At 37.8% G+C, this 17,677-nt stretch overlaps 1 protein-coding gene across 3 annotated transcripts in view; it reads right to left on the bottom strand.

Annotated features, from left to right (window-relative positions):
- Positions 1-17,677, bottom strand: part of TBCEL (tubulin folding cofactor E like) — an 88,571-nt gene that overhangs the window by 38,007 nt on the left and 32,887 nt on the right. For all 3 annotated transcript variants that reach the window (XM_078058849.1, XM_036113883.2, XM_078058850.1), the window contains 5 exons: positions 16,196-16,335; positions 8,670-8,851; positions 7,093-7,349; positions 4,316-4,442; positions 2,702-2,818 (listed from right to left, as the gene is read on the bottom strand). In XM_078058849.1, coding sequence (XP_077914975.1) covers positions 2,702-2,818; positions 4,316-4,442; positions 7,093-7,349; positions 8,670-8,851; positions 16,196-16,335 — 823 coding nt within the window. The remainder of the gene's footprint in view (positions 1-2,701; positions 2,819-4,315; positions 4,443-7,092; positions 7,350-8,669; positions 8,852-16,195; positions 16,336-17,677) is intronic.

Raw genomic sequence — 17,677 nt, forward strand, 5'->3', positions numbered from 1 at the left:
CTGACCCTTGGGGAATGAGGCAAAGGTCAGTGAGAGATTATGTTCAGCACAGCCCGTGGTCTATAGAGCTACAAGCGTCCAGGGGTGAAAGTCTGGCCTTGTGGTGTCTGGGGAGGACAGCGCCAGCAGAGACCGGTGAAACCTTGGCTGTCCTTGCCCCCCCGGTTCCTGTCTACGTCTGGTTACTCAGCTTGCCTAACAATTCTTGTAGTTTCTCAACATCCTTCTAATAAATTCCTCCTATGATTGAAGATGATTTCTGTGACCTGCATTTAAGAATACAGACTAGTGCAGAGACCTATATGCACTTTAGGATAATTATGCTAACAGGACAGAAAACAACATACTGCCTGTATATATATACTACTCCCTGTAGCAGACGAAATTAAATAAACTATACGCTCAAAGCCCAAATATTTACTTCTCCCACTAATAAGTTAGACGGAATCAAATGAAACTATAGATATTAGACTATTTTTTACCAAAACAAAACAAAACAAAATTCATGCTGCTTAACCTGGTATTTCTAGGTTGTATTAAAGGCATAGTAATATTTATTTCTCCCTACTTGGTTGTTCTTAGCTAACTTTAAAAAACAATCTTCAAAATTCTTACTTAATTTTTTAAATGTTTAGGCTTTATTTTTTATTTATTTATTTTTGCTTATGAACAAAATTTATTATTTATTTATTTTTATTATGTTCAGTTGGCCACTGTACAGTACATCATTAGTTTCTGATGTGGTGTTCAGTGATTCATTAGTTGCGTGTAATACCCAGTGCTCATCACACACGTGCCCTCCTTAGTACCCATCACCATGTTACCCCATCCTCCCACCCCTCTCCCCTCTGAAACCCTCCGTTTGTTTCCTGGGGTCCAGAGTCTTTCCTGGTTCATCTCCCTCTCTGATTTCTCCCCCTTCAGATTTCCCTCCCTTCCCCTATGGCCTTCTGTGCTATTGCTTATGTTCCACATATGAGTTTAGGCTTTAAAATACTACTAACAAAATCACAAAATCTTTTTATATAGTACTGATTAAGCCTTACAGAGGGTTAACCCCCTCAAAGCTTGTAAATAATGGAAAAGTCTGGGGAAAATTAGATATGTTTAGTAAGAATGAATTAGAATTGCAGAAATTTGTAACCAGAAGGACCAACCGATTTGACTCACGCACACTCCTAATTTGCATCCTATTTGTCTAATGTGATTTCATATTATTTGTTAAAGTGATTAAGGAAAGCATATAACATTTTTGGTAAGTGGTTCTAGTTACCAAAACCTAGAAACCAGTTTTGGGGGTATTTTTTTTCTTGTGTATTTACCTATATCATACCTGCGACTTTCCTTTACATTTATGGAGCATTAAATGTAGCTCCTTCCCAACCGTCACACACTGCTGGTGGGAATGCAAGCTGGTGCAGTCACTGTGGAAAACAGTGCGGAGGTTCCTCAAAAAATGAAGAATAGAACTACCATATAATCCAGCTATTCCACTTTTGGGTATTTACCCAAAGAATACACAAATATTCATTTGAAAAGATATATGCACCCCTATGTTTACTGCAGCATTTACAATAGCCAAGATATGGAAGCAACTCAAGTGTCCACCAACAGATGAACGGATAAAGACGACGTGGCACACAGACACACACACAAACACACACACGTACACACACAATGGGATATTATTCAGCCAAAAAAAAAGGGGATGAGATCTTGCCATTTGCGACAACATGGATGGACCCAGAGGATATTATACTCAGTGAAATAAATAAGATAAAGACGAATGCCGTAAGATTTCACTTATATGTGGAATTTAAAAACCAAAACAAACAAGCAAAAAGCAGAATCAGACCTACAAATGCAGAGAACTGGCAGTTGCCAGGGAGAAGGGGGCTGGGAGGTGGGCAAAATGGGGGAAGGGGAGTGGGAGATACAGGCTTCCAGCGATGGCACGGATAAAAGGTACCGCACAGGGAGGACAGTGAACGGTACTGTGATGGTGTGTGTGGGGACAGATGGTAGCCGTACTTGTGGTCAGCAGAGCACAACACAGAAACCCGTGGAATCACCATGTTGTACACATGAAACGAATGTGACATTGTGTGCCAACGCTACTCAGATAAAAAAATAAATGAATATAAAAAAAGGCAGTTCCTCCTCAAACCATGTATATTACCTCTTCATATACTGAGGGCAATTACAAATTCAGCCCTCAGCATTTCTCTTCATATGCAACCATCCTAATTCCTTTAGTGTTTCCCCCAAAGAGTCTGTTTTCTAGTCCTCTCCTCATATTCTCTAAACCTCATGCCTATTTGCCAAATCTTCCAAACTGCAGAACTTAGTATATCCTGAAAGCAGCTCAATGTGAAAGAAGACACCAGCTTTGGGGGTAGGTGGAGATGTGTCCCTGGAGAAGAGGCTCAAACAGGAATCAATGATATGGAGTATGGAGGGGAAGTAGTCGAATACTTACCCAAACATTCTTAATACAAGTGCAAGGCTAGAAGAAATACACTGTGGAAAATGAGATAAAATGGGTTTGCTTTGTGTTTCTTCCTTTTTTTTTTTTTTTAACCTATCACCAAAGTCCTCTAAGAGGGTCCAGTAACAAATTATTAGATTTGCTCTAAAACAATAGTTCTTAAATTGCCTCAATACTTGCTAAAATGTTGTTAAACCGATGAGGGGTTTTTACCTGAATGGCACTTCTTCCTGTGGAACATCCACATAGTAACGGATAAAAAATCTCTCAGAATCTTCTCGCTCACCATCGGTAACAACACTGCCATTAAGTTTGGAAACTGATGGCAATCTGTAAGTAAAAACCAAAATAAAGGCATTTTAAGACAGTGAGAATATTTAGCTTTAGAAATAAAATCATTGGTTTGAGGCCCCATCTTACTCTCTTGAGAGGACACGTTTGATGTAACTCTGCTCATGTACAACTACTTACACGAACTAAAGTGGTATAGAATAAAAGGACCAAAAATATCTAGTTTCATTTTTAGATGGGACACTGACCTTTTACAATTATATCTTACCTTTCAAAATAAGATTCTAGCCAGCACTGTCCAACTTAAATATATAATGTAAGCCACATATATAATTTTAAATTCTCTAATAGCCATATTTAAAAAAACAAAAATAAAACAGGTGAAATAGTTTTATTAATATATTTTATTTAATCCAATAGATCAAGGATTCAATCATTTCAACCTGCAATCAATACTAAAAAATAACTAATAAGATATTTTACATTCTTTTTTCATATAAAGTATTCGAAGTCCAGTGTATATTTTACACTTAAAGCACCTTTCAGTTCGGAATAACCATAACTCAAGTGCTCAAAAGTCACACAGGGCTAACAGCACCATAGTGGACAGTGCAGGTCTACGTGTAGTCAGGACAAATGGGTTCTATTGTTCAGCAATTAATTTATTATCTTTACAAAAGAATTCTGTAAAGACAATAAAGCATAAGGTCTACAACAAGCCTTATTCTTTTTAGAAGAAAAGTATGCTGAAATGTATTTCTTCAGTGAGATATTAATGTATATGTCCACAACCGGAAAGCAGTAAGGATCTGCCAGGTGTTAGCTGGGCAGGAAGATCAACACCCTGCTTGAAGAACCACTCTTCTTTAGGGAACTGTAAAGCCCCTTTCAAAACTACTATGCATAGTACACAAAGAAAATGAATGAAAGCTCCATGGCCCTTTATATCTTAGCCAGAATCTTAGCGTTGCTGAAGGCTCAGACCTAAATCAACACTCATTTCAATGGTCTTGGGAGGCAGAGTCAGTGACACAAAAGGCTGGGGAGTCAGAGAAAGAACATAACGATGTGGTGGTCATGTTTGAGTCGATGTATATTCAAGAAGAAAACACAGATGCTGCCCTCTTAAGTTTCACACTAATGAAACAGCCCAATTTTTAGGTATTTACACTTTAAATGACCACTATGTTAACAGAGAAAATAAAGACAACTAAAATAGAACTCATTCTCTATTACACCTAGTTTTTCTTCATAATCCAAAATAGGACTTCGAATATTGTAAATATTAAAAAGTATAAAAATAGAATAGATTTGTGAGGGAATGTTTCAGTGGTCCTGGCAAGCCAATTACCTTTTACATCTTTTTTACCATATTGTGTTCCTTTTCTTCTAGGATTTGAAGCTACAGAAGCAGCTCCTTCAAGCACTGTCTGCTCAAGAGACAGATAAACTTACAGTGCACTCCCCCCAGTAGTGCATTACCCTTCTAATGAAACAAGGCCGAGAGAAGAAAGGAGAGTAATCAGGACAACAGACCTGGCTATTACCAATTTCCTCCGCTCCTCAGTGGTATATGGCTGCAGAAGAGGAATTCCTAACAATCTCACTTCTTCAAGTTTGGGAAATGAATTTAGTTTGTCAATGTCTTCCCAGGACTGCAAACCTAATTTGAGAAATATATTGTTTAAGTAAATCCAGAAAAGCAAACCAATAAGAAGATGAACATAAAAAAAAAATTACTTCCATTAATTTCTGAGATGTTAAAATCCTTATAACCTAGTTAGAGATCCTGACAATTGTCTTCATCCAAGGAAAGAACAGAATACAGTTAAACACCATAAATGTGTGATCCCAGTGGTCCCAGTGGTCAAGGAGATAGAACTTTATTCTCCAACATCCCACTAATGTACTGATTCTCCCCCCAAAAGGATTTGTAAAGAGGGTCTCTGGTGGTTCCAATAAGCAAGACGTATGCCGTCATTACATAAAAAAGGTGATGTGGTCAACTCTTTCATCAAATATAGACTCACGGAACGGAACTACTGATCAGAGTTGATACCATCAGACTGAAATTTTTACCTAACAAATTCTAAAATGGGGCAAGGTCAGTAGAACCAGAAACTAAATATTATCTTTCTTACAAACTGTCCTCATTTTGGGGACAGGGAAAACAGATTTTAAAAGTAAAACAAATAAACAAAACAAAAACAGAGAACCTGAACCATTGGGTAAGAAGAACATGCAACAAATTAAAACTGTTTCATGCTAAAAAAAAAAACAACTCTTCTTATGGCTGTGAGCAAATATATCATCCAAGTCGATACTTGGCCCTGCCAGGAAAAGTATGCCTGTAATAATGAAGCTGGTCAATTTTATAATATGTTAAATCTATTTCGGAGAATGCAGTCCCTTCCTATTTCTATCCACCTGCAGCAAGGGCAAAAGCAGAGGGGCAATATACAAGGGCTCTGGTGCGTAACTATCCCAAGTCACAACTGTTCTCTTCCCCTCAGAATGGTATTTCCATCTAGGAGGAAGAACAGAGTTAGCTCAAGGGGTGTTGAGTTGTGCAATCAACAGCTTCCTTATGCAAGATAATGGTTTTTAAAACCTAATTCCTACTCTTATGACTTCTATGGCAAATTAAACTGTCTATGTTTTTTCAATTGTAGATTAGAGTTATTTTTAGTTACGAAGTTATTTTAAGAAATAGGCTGAAAGACAATGTCAAGAGAATGAGAAGAAAAGCCACAGACTGGAAGCATATATTTGCTAAAGACATATCTGATAAAGGATCGTTATCCAAAATATGCAAAGAACTCTTAAAACTCAACAATAAGAAAATAAACAACCCAAATAAAAAAATGAGCAAAAGACCTGAACCGACACCTCACCAAAGAAGATACACAGATGGGACGTAAGCATATGAAAAGATGCTCAGTGTCATATGTCATTAGAGAAGGCAAATTAAACAAGGTTCCACTACACACCTATCAGAATGGTCAAAATCCAGAACACTCGCAGCACCAAATGCCGATGAAGGCATGGAGCAACAGAAACTCTCATTTATTGCTGGTGGGAATGCAAAATGGTGCAGCCACTTTGGAAGACAGCTGGCAGTATCTTATAAGACTAAACATATTCTTACCATATGATCTAGCAATTGCACTCCTTGGCATTTACCCAAGTGAACTGAAAACTTATGTCCACACAAAACCCTGCACACGGAGGTTTACAGCAGCTTTTTCAATAAATGCCAAAACTTTGAAGCAACCGAGATGTCCTTCAGTTTGTGAGTGGATAAACAACAAACTGTGGTGCATCCAGACAATGGGACATTACTCAGTGCTAAAAAGAAATGAGCTATCAAGCCATGAAAAGATATGGAGGAAACTTAAATGCATATTCTTAAGTGAAAGAAGCTAATCTGAAAAGGCTACATGCTGTATGATTCCAGCTATCTGACATTTTGGAAAAGGCGAAACTATGGAGCCAGGAAAAAGATCAGTGGTTGCCAGCAATTGGGGGGTATGGGGAGATGAACAGGCAGAACACAGAAGGTTGTTAGGCAGTGAAACTACTATGAATGATACTATAAAGGTGGAGACATGTCATTATTCATTTGTCCAAACCCACAGAATGTACACCACCAAGAGTGAACCCCCGTGTAAACCGTGGACTTTGGGTGATGTGACAACGTAGGTTCGATTATAAGAGATGTATCACTTTGGTGCTGACACACTGACAGTGGGACGGCTGTGCGTGTGTGAGAGCAGGGAGGATGTGGGAATGCTGTATTTCCTGATCAGGTCTGCTGTGAATTTAAAACTGTTCTAAAAAAATGGAGTTTATTAATTTAAAAAAATAGGCTAAAAATACGCATTCCCGTGAGACACAGAACCAGATGGCAGTAAACTGGTAATCGATCATACATAAATACTAGAAAAGAAAAGTGAGCATTTACAAGGCATAGTAGGGTGAAATTCCTTAACCTAAATCCAGACAAAATAGTCTAGTTTGTAATTCTTTGTACTCCTCTTACTCTGCCTTTTACTGTCCAATTCATCAATTTCATCTCACTCCTTTCATAGCAGGACCTCTTCAATAGATAAAATATAAATAGCTAATAGGATGCTCTGCATTTATGAAAACGAACGCCTTAAATTTAGCTAATCAATAGGTATCTGCATGTCACTCGTGAAAATGCATCCTGTAAGAAGGCAGAGCCACGACTACAAGAAATAGGCTTTCATTTATTTCATGCATAAGTTCAGATCGATTTGCACGTAGAACGAGAACAAGCCTGTACTCACCTGACTTGTGGAGGCTGATGGATCGCAGATTAGGGAACAACCTGGCCAGTGAATCATCAGGCTCCTCAATAGCATTTAAATGATTGTTAGCCAGGACGAGAGTATCCAGTGAAGGAAACATAACTCCTAACTTTCGGATTTCAGTCCAGTCTTGGAGGTTATTGTCTGTTATATGTAGTAGCTTAAGAGAATGACAGCAAATAGAAGGACAAGACACTGTTTCATAGTCATTAAGGCACAGGAAGAGCTCCTCCAAACTGCAGAGAAAAAAGGAAATATTTCATTGTTTAAAGCAGTTAAGTTTCTACTTTGCAGCTACTTTCATTTGTTCAGTAAGGAAGTGCCTACTATGTGGGAGACTCTGGTAGGGATTGTGGAGAAAATATAAAGACGTCTTCCTAAAGCTTAAATACAGCTGGGAAGACAAAACCTAAAACACATAAAACAGCAGAGAATGATATAACCCAGGACTAAATTAATTTTGTGCTTAAATAACCAAGTGCTAAATAAAGCTTTACTAACTCCAAGTACAATAGCAGTTCATACAGGAGGGGCACTGAAATTGCAGTTAGAATACTCAGGAAAGAATACATGGCCTGGAGGGAAGGGTAGACTTGCATAAGTTGCAAGGACATAGAGGAAAATCCCATGAACAGCATGAACAAAATGTTTAGAAACAGAAATAATAACTATCATTTACTGAATTCCTACCCTGAGGCAGGCCCTGCTCCAAGTGCTTCATAGACTGTCCTGCTTTTTCTGCAAGGTAGATACAGTTATGTCCATTTTATAGACAAGGAAACAAAGCTTACTGAGTGAGGCTAATTACCTTATCAGAGGTCATATGGCAGTAAGTGGAACTGGGACTTAAAAGCTCATGCTATGGCATGCTAGATGCTGCATGCGGTGAGGAAACCAATCTCATTAGAGGGATACTGAGAAACTTGGATGGAATAAATGGGGAGAGAGCAGATTCAAAAGGCCTTGATCATTTCTGTAGTTAGACAAAGAAACTATAGTTTCATATATTTCTTTAAACTACTTCCTTTGAACATTTACATGCATACTCTAAACTAGATACAAACAAATCTAAGAAAGTATTTCTAAACTGACAAACAAAGACATAATTTCTTGTTTAAATTATTGAAAAGAGCTCCATTTTCCCATCAGGTCAGTGAGGCACTTAATCATCTGAGTGTTAATATATTTTATAGATACTATGATTTTTTTTTCCTCCCAAAGAAAAGCACTGAGGCAAAATTCTGAAATCAGGTAATCAGAAGATTAAAATGGAGAAAGGGTGGGTTGATATTGAAATGATAAGTGCTTCTCAGGGATATTTTCTTGCCAAAGGATGACAGATCCTATGTCTTGGTGCTACTCAACACTGAACAAGTCTTGCAATGAAAACGCTACTAAATGACCCTCACATCCTGGTTCTAATTACTTTGTTCTTCTGACCTCATTCTCCATCCACTCTGCTGTTCTAGTGTCTCTGAGATGGGAGATCAGCAGTGATTCTATGTACTAACAAAGATGGCGGCACTGCCCCCTCTCCATCATGCCTCCAGGCTTACTCTGGTAACTCCTGCAGTATCGTGTGGACTGTCTCCCAAGAAGCTTTGCTGTTGTTGAGGACAAGTTTGCGAACCCCAGAGAAGGACCCAGCACACGTTCTTTCTAAAACCGACAAATTCAGAGGGTTGGAACTCAGGTTTAGAAACTCCAACTGGGGAACATTTGACACAATTTTACTGACCTAGGGAGAAAAAAAGAAATGCATATCAGGCAGTAATCAGAGTTTTTAAATAGCAATCATGCTCACAAAGCTTAAGTAAGTGGGTCTCCAGGAAAGGGGCCATTCATATCAGGGAGTCCTGTGTTAGTGATGGTACCTACAGAGAGGCAAAGGTAATTTCAACAAATCTTGGCAAATAATTTAATCTTTCTATGAAATAGTGACATAATTGAAAATTAATGGTACAAAAGAAAGACCTTCCATGTTGCCTTGGGCAAGGTTTTTGATTTTGTTCTATATGATATTCTCTTTGATAAATGGAGAAAAGACAGTTTAGAGGACATTTTAGACTGCAAGTTTCTAAAGAGCTGAGACTGGGTCATGTAATTCTCTTTGAATTTCTCCTTCCTTTTGTCCTCAGTACAACATTAAGGCTTTACTGAAGAACACATGGTAACAGCTCACGTGTTCAAAATTGACTACATAGCCACGATCACTTAGAAACAGTTTCAGCTTGGTTCAAAGATGACCGAACTTCAAAATATATATACTCAAAAACCAAAAAGCATCCATAACTATATAAGAAAAGAGAAAACATGATCATCAATTTAACAATTTGGCTAGCAACTTGGTAGGCAAGAAGATTTTTTTTTAAAAAAGGAAATCAGCATTACTGACCTTAACTATTTGCTCTGTATAGTACTAGTCTCTTTGATATAGCCTATTTCACTCAGTTCTCAAAACAACTTGCAAGATAACTATTTTCATGTTAAATAATGAAGAAACTGAGGCTCAGAAACGTTAAATAATTTGACTAAGGTCTCAGCGACACAAAAACCAAATCTAGGATTTAAAAATCAGAGCCACTACATCAAAAACTAATAACATAATGAAAAAAATAAATAAAAATAAAAAAATAAAAATAAATAAAAATCAGACCGTTGTTCTTCCAGCATACCACCACTAGTAAATTATAAATATACCCCGAAAAAAAAAAAAGAAAGAACTAGCTTAAACAAGTAGGAAGTAAATGTTAGAAGCCCAGTAAATGGATTAAGCATCAATGTGGTAACTAAACTTTATGAGAAAAGAAGTACAACAGAATAGTTAGGATTGGTTTCACAGTCAAAAAACCTGGGTTCAAACCAGGTTCCAACACTTCCTAGCTGTGTGGTCTGATGGGTTATTTCACCTTCCCAGGTCTCAGTGTTCTCATTTGTAACACAGAGAAAACAGGACCCACCTGTTTCCCAGGACTGTGGATTGGATTAAATGAGATACATGTGTAAAGCATTTAACACAGTGATTGGTACACCTTTTAGAAATTTATTTTCTTACCTATTCCCCAATAGGATATAAACTCTATGAAAGCGGGGATAGTACTTACCTAGTTCATTACTGCATAGTGGGCGCTTAATGTTTGCTGAATAAATTAATGGCACAAAATCATTCAGTAAATGTAACTATTACTAACATAATAAGTATAGTATGAACCAACATGTCAACCCTAGCTATATGTTATATTGTATTTATCTTTATTTTAATATGTCCTATTTAAAATCATTGGTATGGGGCGCCTCGGTGGCTCAGTATGTTGAATAGCTGCCTGGGTCATAATCTCGGGGTCCTGGGATTGAGTCCCACATCAGGCTCTCTGCTCAGTGGGAAGTTAGCTTCTCCCTCTCCCTCTCACTCTCTCTCTCTCTCAAATAAATAAGTAAAATCTTTTAAAAAATAAAATAAAAATAAAATCCTTGGTATAATTTCAAAAATACACGAATTCCCAGGTTCTACCATAAACTACTAAATCAGGAGCTTCAAAGGTGAGCTAAGCTTCATGGTTGGGACCTAGATTCGGTTTCTTGTCAGAGCCCCATAGGTTATGCCAAAAAGGCAGCCAGCGTTGAGAACTACGGGTGGAAAGAAAAAGTAATGTGCACTTCACCTCAGATTTGTGCGGACCACACAGGTCAGGAGCTCTAAAATCACCGCGAAGTGGACTAATTCCAAGAAGGTTCAGAGTAGGTCAGAGGGCCCGGTCCTCATGCTAGTTCAGCTATGCCACACACTAACCTTGTGAAGTGGGACCATTTTTATCTTCATTTTGCAAATGAAGAAATGAGCTATTTTTTAGAGAAAAACACACTAGGCTTCAGTTTGAAATATAAGTAATTTATACCAGTCTGCGCATATTCTCTTGCCTGATCCCTTTAGTGATCGAATGGTACCAAGCATTTGTGTGACGTACGGCCAGGGTTTGGAGTGGAGTCTGTGGCTACAACACAGCTAAATGGTCCACACACTGATCGGTCCTCTACCTCACTCTACCGCCTGAATACCAGCGCTGTGAAGGGCTCCCACACGGGATGATGGCCGCCTGGCTTCAACTCTTTTAAGGGCAAAAGAAGATGACGAGGAATTGCACTCCAAGTACAGCATGAAGAATAACCAATTATCATATAACCCCAGTTAAATAAAAACAAAACATAAACCTCTTGCGAACCACCATTCCTCGTATTTTATCTTTATAATAAAAAGAAAAAATATCCCCAAATGGATAATTTAAAGGTTTTTGAAGGAATTCTCCCAGAAATTATGTGATAAAATCTTCTTCATATTTTGCATCTATGCAGCTGTCCCGTGATAATAAACATTTAAAATAATGACTCATTAGCTTTGGAATAGTCTAAAAAATTGCAACTGGACTACAGTATAATAATTCAAACAGGAAAAAATAATGTATTTTAGAAATAAATAAATACATTCTTTAAGAGGCTAAAGTTAAAAAGGATTCAGGGGTAACCTTACATTAACGATAAGATTTTAGAAAGTATATTATTTACACAGGGAAATTTACTTATAAAAATGTCCTAACAGCAAAGTCTGCCAAACAAACATTCAGGAAGTCTCTGGGACAGTACACGGACTCACCTTTCTTAAATTCTAAAAATCAAGAAGAAAAAGACTCGTGGGGGTATAGCTCAGTGGTAGAGCATTTGACTGCGAGAAGAAAAAGACTCGTCTAGCTACGGTGATACAGTTGACCCTTGAACAATGCAGAGGTTAGGGGGCACAACACCCTACAAAGCTGAAAATCATCAGGTAAATTTTGACTCCTCCAAAACTTAACTACTAACAGCATACTGTGGACAGGAAGCCTTACAGATAACGTAAACAGTCGATTAACATAGTTTGTATTTTGCGTGTATTATAGACTGTATTCTTAAAGTGAGGTAGAGAAAAATTTTTTTTGTTTTGCTTTTGTTTTGTTTTAGTAACGTGTTTTGTTTTCATATAGAGAAATATAAAGAAAACTAAAAAACACTATAAATTCAACAGCCCACTATCCTCAGTGACGTCAAAACAAAACAATAACAAAATCTTCAGTTATGAAATTCGAACAGAACAAATGAAATTTTTGTGATTCTTCCCAGAAAAAAAAAAAAATGTATGCATATTCCAACATATACACTTACATCTCTAGATATTTTAGAATTTTACACAAAAGAGACCCTCTTGGGGCGCCTGGGTGGCTCAGTCGGTGAAGTGTCCGACTCTTGATTTCGGCTCAGGTCATGATCTCAGGGTCGTGGGATTGAGCCCGTGTTGGGCTCTGTGCTGGGCGTGGAGCCTGCTTGGTACTCTGTCTCTCCCTCTGCCCCTCCTCGCCCTCTCTGTCTCTCTCTTTCCCCATCTCAAAAAAAAAAAAAAGAGAGAGAGAGCCTCTTTTATAGCAAACCTTTTTTTTTTTTATGTTTCAAGTTTTAATTTAAATTCGGGTTAGTTAATAGATAGTGTAATATTGGTTTCAGGAGTAGAATTTAGTGATTCATCACTTACATATTAACACCCAATGCTCATCACAAGTGCCCTCCTTAATTCCCATCACCCATTTAGTCCCTGCCCCACCCACCTAGAGAAAATATTATTAAGAACACCATAAGGAAGAGGAAATTTATTTACAGTACTGTCCTGTAAGAAGTCTGCATGCAAACAAACCCATGCAGTTCAAACCTGTGTTGTTCATGTGCAGAAACACGGAGATGAACTTACATGACCTTCTAGGTCTCCACAATTCTATGATTTAATTGAGGACCCTCTAACTCTGGCTTCTAAAAATGAAGAAACTAAAGTTTTAAGAAAAATGGGGAAAGGGTTGTAAGATAACCATCTGTAACTTATACCCAAGCTATTCTCTGCCTCACCTGAGGGGCTAATTCCTCTCTCCTCTCAACTACTTGGTTTAATTTCTTTTATAAAATGGTTTTGATAAGGAAGGGAGGAAAAAGGAGATGCCTTGGGAAAGGTGAGACGAAAATGTACTTAGCTAAAATTCAAGTCAAGAGCTAAAAAATGCATCTTTTTTCACACGCAGATGCCCAATTTTAGAACGATGGAGACAGATCTTTGCCTCCCTCCACAGTATTACACCTCTCACTGGTATTTATCTTTATCTCTGGATATCCAGCAGCCAGTAGTTTAAACTACAAAAGAAGTTACTTATAACATTAGTGACCACTCAAAAGACTCAAAGAACAAACTATATTATTTTTGTCCCACATCGCTATCTCAAATACAGGCCAAAATAAACTTACTTAATGGCCAGGGACAAATTATCTTTTTGGTAATCAGGTACACGGGTTGCAATGGGGTTGAAATGTAATGTCTTAAAACTGTGACCTATGAGGCATTAGTAGCCTGGCAAAAAGTTTAATCAATCCTAAAAATCAATACGCTTCTGCTGTCAGTACTTCTCCCACCTCTCTGTGCTCTGATAGATATTCTAGAAGATTGGAATCAACTACAGTTAAAGCAAAGGACAAAAAATAAAGGGATGATGAAAACAAAAATAAATGGGAAGATGGAAGCCTAAAGGGTAGAGCAGCGAAGACTTATTTGAAAACTGCCTGGAAACAGACTATAGAGCACATGTAAGAAGATACAAACTGAGCACAAAGGAACATAGGACCCTCTGTCCATATATGCCCACGTGGCCTGGAAAACATTTAGTGTAGACCTTTGTCTAAGCAGAGAAAAGGCTGAACTGCCTAGTGTGAACTTTGTGTTCTGATCCATATTGACATAGATTGTTCTTCTGAGGCAGCAGCTATAAAACTATGAAACTGTTGGCAGTTGGCAAAAGCCTAGCTTATGTACATGGTCAGAGCACAAAGCACAAAACCTTTCTGAAATTTTACACTCCCAAAGAAACACATTTAAGGGAATCAGCCTACGAACATAGGCGAAAAGATTCAGAGGAAGATGTGGTCTGACTTGTTGCCCATGCAGGTTAAAAACTCTCACCAGACGTTCAGCAGCAGACTACTGTGGGAATCAGGGAGGAGGAGGATGAACAAGGCAGTTCTTTTGGCATCTGTGCAGTGTGGACAGAGCACGCACGTCACTTAAGCATCTCAAAGGACCAAGAAGGCACAGATTGTAATTTGTGGAACAGTGAACTATACCAGTTGTTTAGATAAATGAATTAATAAATAAACACATGTACAGAGACTATTTCTTGGAACAGCCCAGTAAATCTGCATATATTAACAAGTCACTTAAAAATCAAACAACATGCATCTCAAAGAATTTGGTAAACATCTCAATAAAAATAGGAAATACAACCAGAAGCACAGTTATCAGATTAAGCTAGACTATGAAATAGATAAATGTAAGAAAAGCTGAAGAAAACTAGGTTATAAACAGATTTTTCTTAAACAAAAAAGCTGTCTTAGAATTTGTACAGCATTTAATACCTACAAAGCACCTCAATGATTAATTTTATCTGCAGCCCTGTCTTAGGGTTGAGCAAAGTGAAGCACTAAAGGATTAAGTGAGTTTCTTAAGATCATAGGAAAAGTTGGACCAAGTGGTCTTGATCAATCCTTAAGATGCAATCATTTGTTCATTAATGCATTCAACAAACATTTGAGTACCTAGTATGACACTCTGGGTGCTGAGGGTAATAAAGACAAAAATCTCTACTTTGAATAAACTCACAGTCTAGTAGGAAAACTGTCAAGTAAGCAAGAGATTGCACTACATTGTGATAAGTGATTGCATTTATCACAGCATCATGATATAGGTACTGGAATAATCTGCCTCTGCCTGAGCAAGAACCAGGGAAAGTTTCATAGAGGAATAGCGACTTGGGCCAAGTCTTGAAAGATACATAGGAGGAGATCAGGTAGACAAGGAAAAAGCAGTAGATTCAGAATGAATAAAAGCAAGGAAGCTTTTCATGTCAAGAGTTTATCATGAGCTGCAAGAAAAAGCATATGGCTAAAGATGGAGATAGAGCTCTAAAAGTAGGCAAGAGCCATATGGTGGAAGGCTACATTTAGAGAGTTCAGGCCTTAGTTTCTAGGCAGTGAAAAGCAACTACAGGACTTTAAGCAAGAGTGTCATAATCTTATTTCATTGATTAAAAGGAGTCTGGTCGCACTATAGAAGACAGCTTACAGGAAGCAGAATAAAACCAGAGGCAGGAAAATCCATCAGGAAGCTTTCTCAAGAAAGAAGATCCTAAATTAAGGCAGGGGAATGAATCAAGGTGAAAGAACTAATTTTTCCTGATTCTTAAGCATAGCTTCCACGAGGTAATGTTATCATCATGTAGGCAATGTTACATAAATAATAAGAAAGAATGTTGTAATATTTTTATTTGTGTACTTGGTGTGCCTTACTCTGAGGTCAAAAGACATCAGTTATGTCAAAACAACTAGGAGACTTCATAAAATAAGGAAAAGTTCTAAAATATTTGGAGTGAATTTCAGTACCAAAAATAAATATTTTTGTAATCTGAGTTTCGAGCTTAGGCAATTTTCATGTCAATTTAGAGCACTAAATGTTGAAGTGGTGGTACAGAATGAACACAGGATGTGTACACTAGTGAGACAGTAAAAAGCCCAATGCATGGTCAGCAGTCTAAACCTCTGTGTCTTATTAACCTCTTGATGCCTGGAAAAAAGCTCCCCAGTGCTTTCCATATTTTTTTTTTTTTTTAAAGATTTTATTTATTTATTTGAGAGAGAGAGAATGAGAGAGAGCACATGAGAGGGGGGAGGGTCAGAGGGAGAAGCAGACTCCCTGCCGAGCAGGGAGCCCGATGCGGGACTCGATCCCGGGACTCCAGGATCATGACCTGAGCTGAAGGCAGTCGCTTAACCAACTGAGCCACCCAGGCGCCCCCCAGTGCTTTCCATATTAATGAAAAACAAATTAGCAATAACAACGTTAGCTGAAAAAAATCACCACAGAACAGCTGAAGCAGTCAATTATTTATCTTGAGACACAGAAATGAGAATCTCAAGTGAGAACCAGAATTCATCAGAAGTCACCAAAATGCAGGAATATAAAAACTACCTCATGCCAGTCTTCGAGTTTGTTGTCAGAAAGATCTAGTTCCGACACATGAGCACAGAAGGCAGCAATTTCTTTTTCGTCTCCTGCACATGTTATTCCACAGCTGTTCAACACCAGCACACTTGGGAGGTTGAGGCGATCTGAATCATGGGGGAAACACAACACTTTTTAAATCAGCCTAATTCTTGTCTAACATATATTCAGCCCCCAGGAATCAAAATCAAATAGTGTGAAATTACATGAGGACCTGAGGAAAAAAAAAAGAGAATATGATGGGGTCCAAGGGTACTGAATTCTAATGGGAAACCGCCAAATATGGCCCAGGAGGAGATTAAAAATACTGGACCAGTACCACCAAAACAGTCTTGCAGGCTTTACCCCTGGCAGGATGGTTGATCTCAACTACCAACAATACAGCTATCATCCTTGCTGTCATCTCATCATCTGAACACTAGAACATGTGATTCATCTGGACTCCCACTGTCTTCTAATTGGCCTCAATTCTTTCTTTTTTTAAATTTAGTTCAAAAGTATCATTCTGGAGAGCTCTTTTTTGTCTGATGTGTATTTCTGCCTATTGCTGCCCTTGAAAATTATCTCAAACTATTAGATGGTCTACTATGAAACCACTTCTGTTCTTCAAATTCATATCATTGAAGAAATCTTCCTTGCTTAAGTGGATCCATTTAAAAATCTAGGTCTTTCTTGTCTATCAATCATTTCCATTTCATATCCACATAGAATGTGTCCCTTATGAAAATCAGACTTTTAAAAATACATAATTGTAGTGGGAGAAACTGTTTCAGAGTCTTAAACTATTTAATGAATTTGGTCAAACTGGGGTAGTTAAACTACTGCCTGATTCAAAAACACATGTGTCAATAACCACATTTGTCCTCGTAGAAAGGATAGACATGAGAATCCAACCACTTTTTCCCTCTTTGGTATAAAATAAGGACTCAGGAAATATTTTATTCATGGAGGCCTCAAATTACATAATTTTTCAACTCAGTACTTTTCTCTATCAAATTTTTCAGAATCGGAATGGATCCTGAAAAAAAAAAAATGACCAAGTAAGAAATCTACTTCTTTCTGCCATTCCAGTTTATATGGAGTGGTAAGACAAGTTGTATTGAGGAACACAAGAACTAAAACACTGTTCCATCCTGATCTCCCATACTCACAAAGAACTACTTCCAAGAACTATTAAATACAAATGAGGCTACGATGTAAGTGAGAGACACACCTTGCACATTTCTCCATGTTGTAGATCTCTCTCACACCATAACCCTTCTCCTAGAATGTCTTGATCTCCCCTCTAACCAAGTTCTATATTCTTAAAGGGTTAGTTCAAGTCTCATAGCTTTGAATCCTTTCCTGATCATACTAATTAACACTCTCCTAAATTTTTGTGCCAATCATTTGGTTCAACATAAGCTGCCTTGTGTTATATGTCTGTAAATGTGAATATCTTGTAATCCA

The sequence above is a fragment of the Halichoerus grypus genome, chromosome 11 (genome assembly GCF_964656455.1).
Source record: "Halichoerus grypus chromosome 11, mHalGry1.hap1.1, whole genome shotgun sequence".
NCBI classification, from domain to species: domain Eukaryota; kingdom Metazoa; phylum Chordata; class Mammalia; order Carnivora; family Phocidae; genus Halichoerus; species Halichoerus grypus.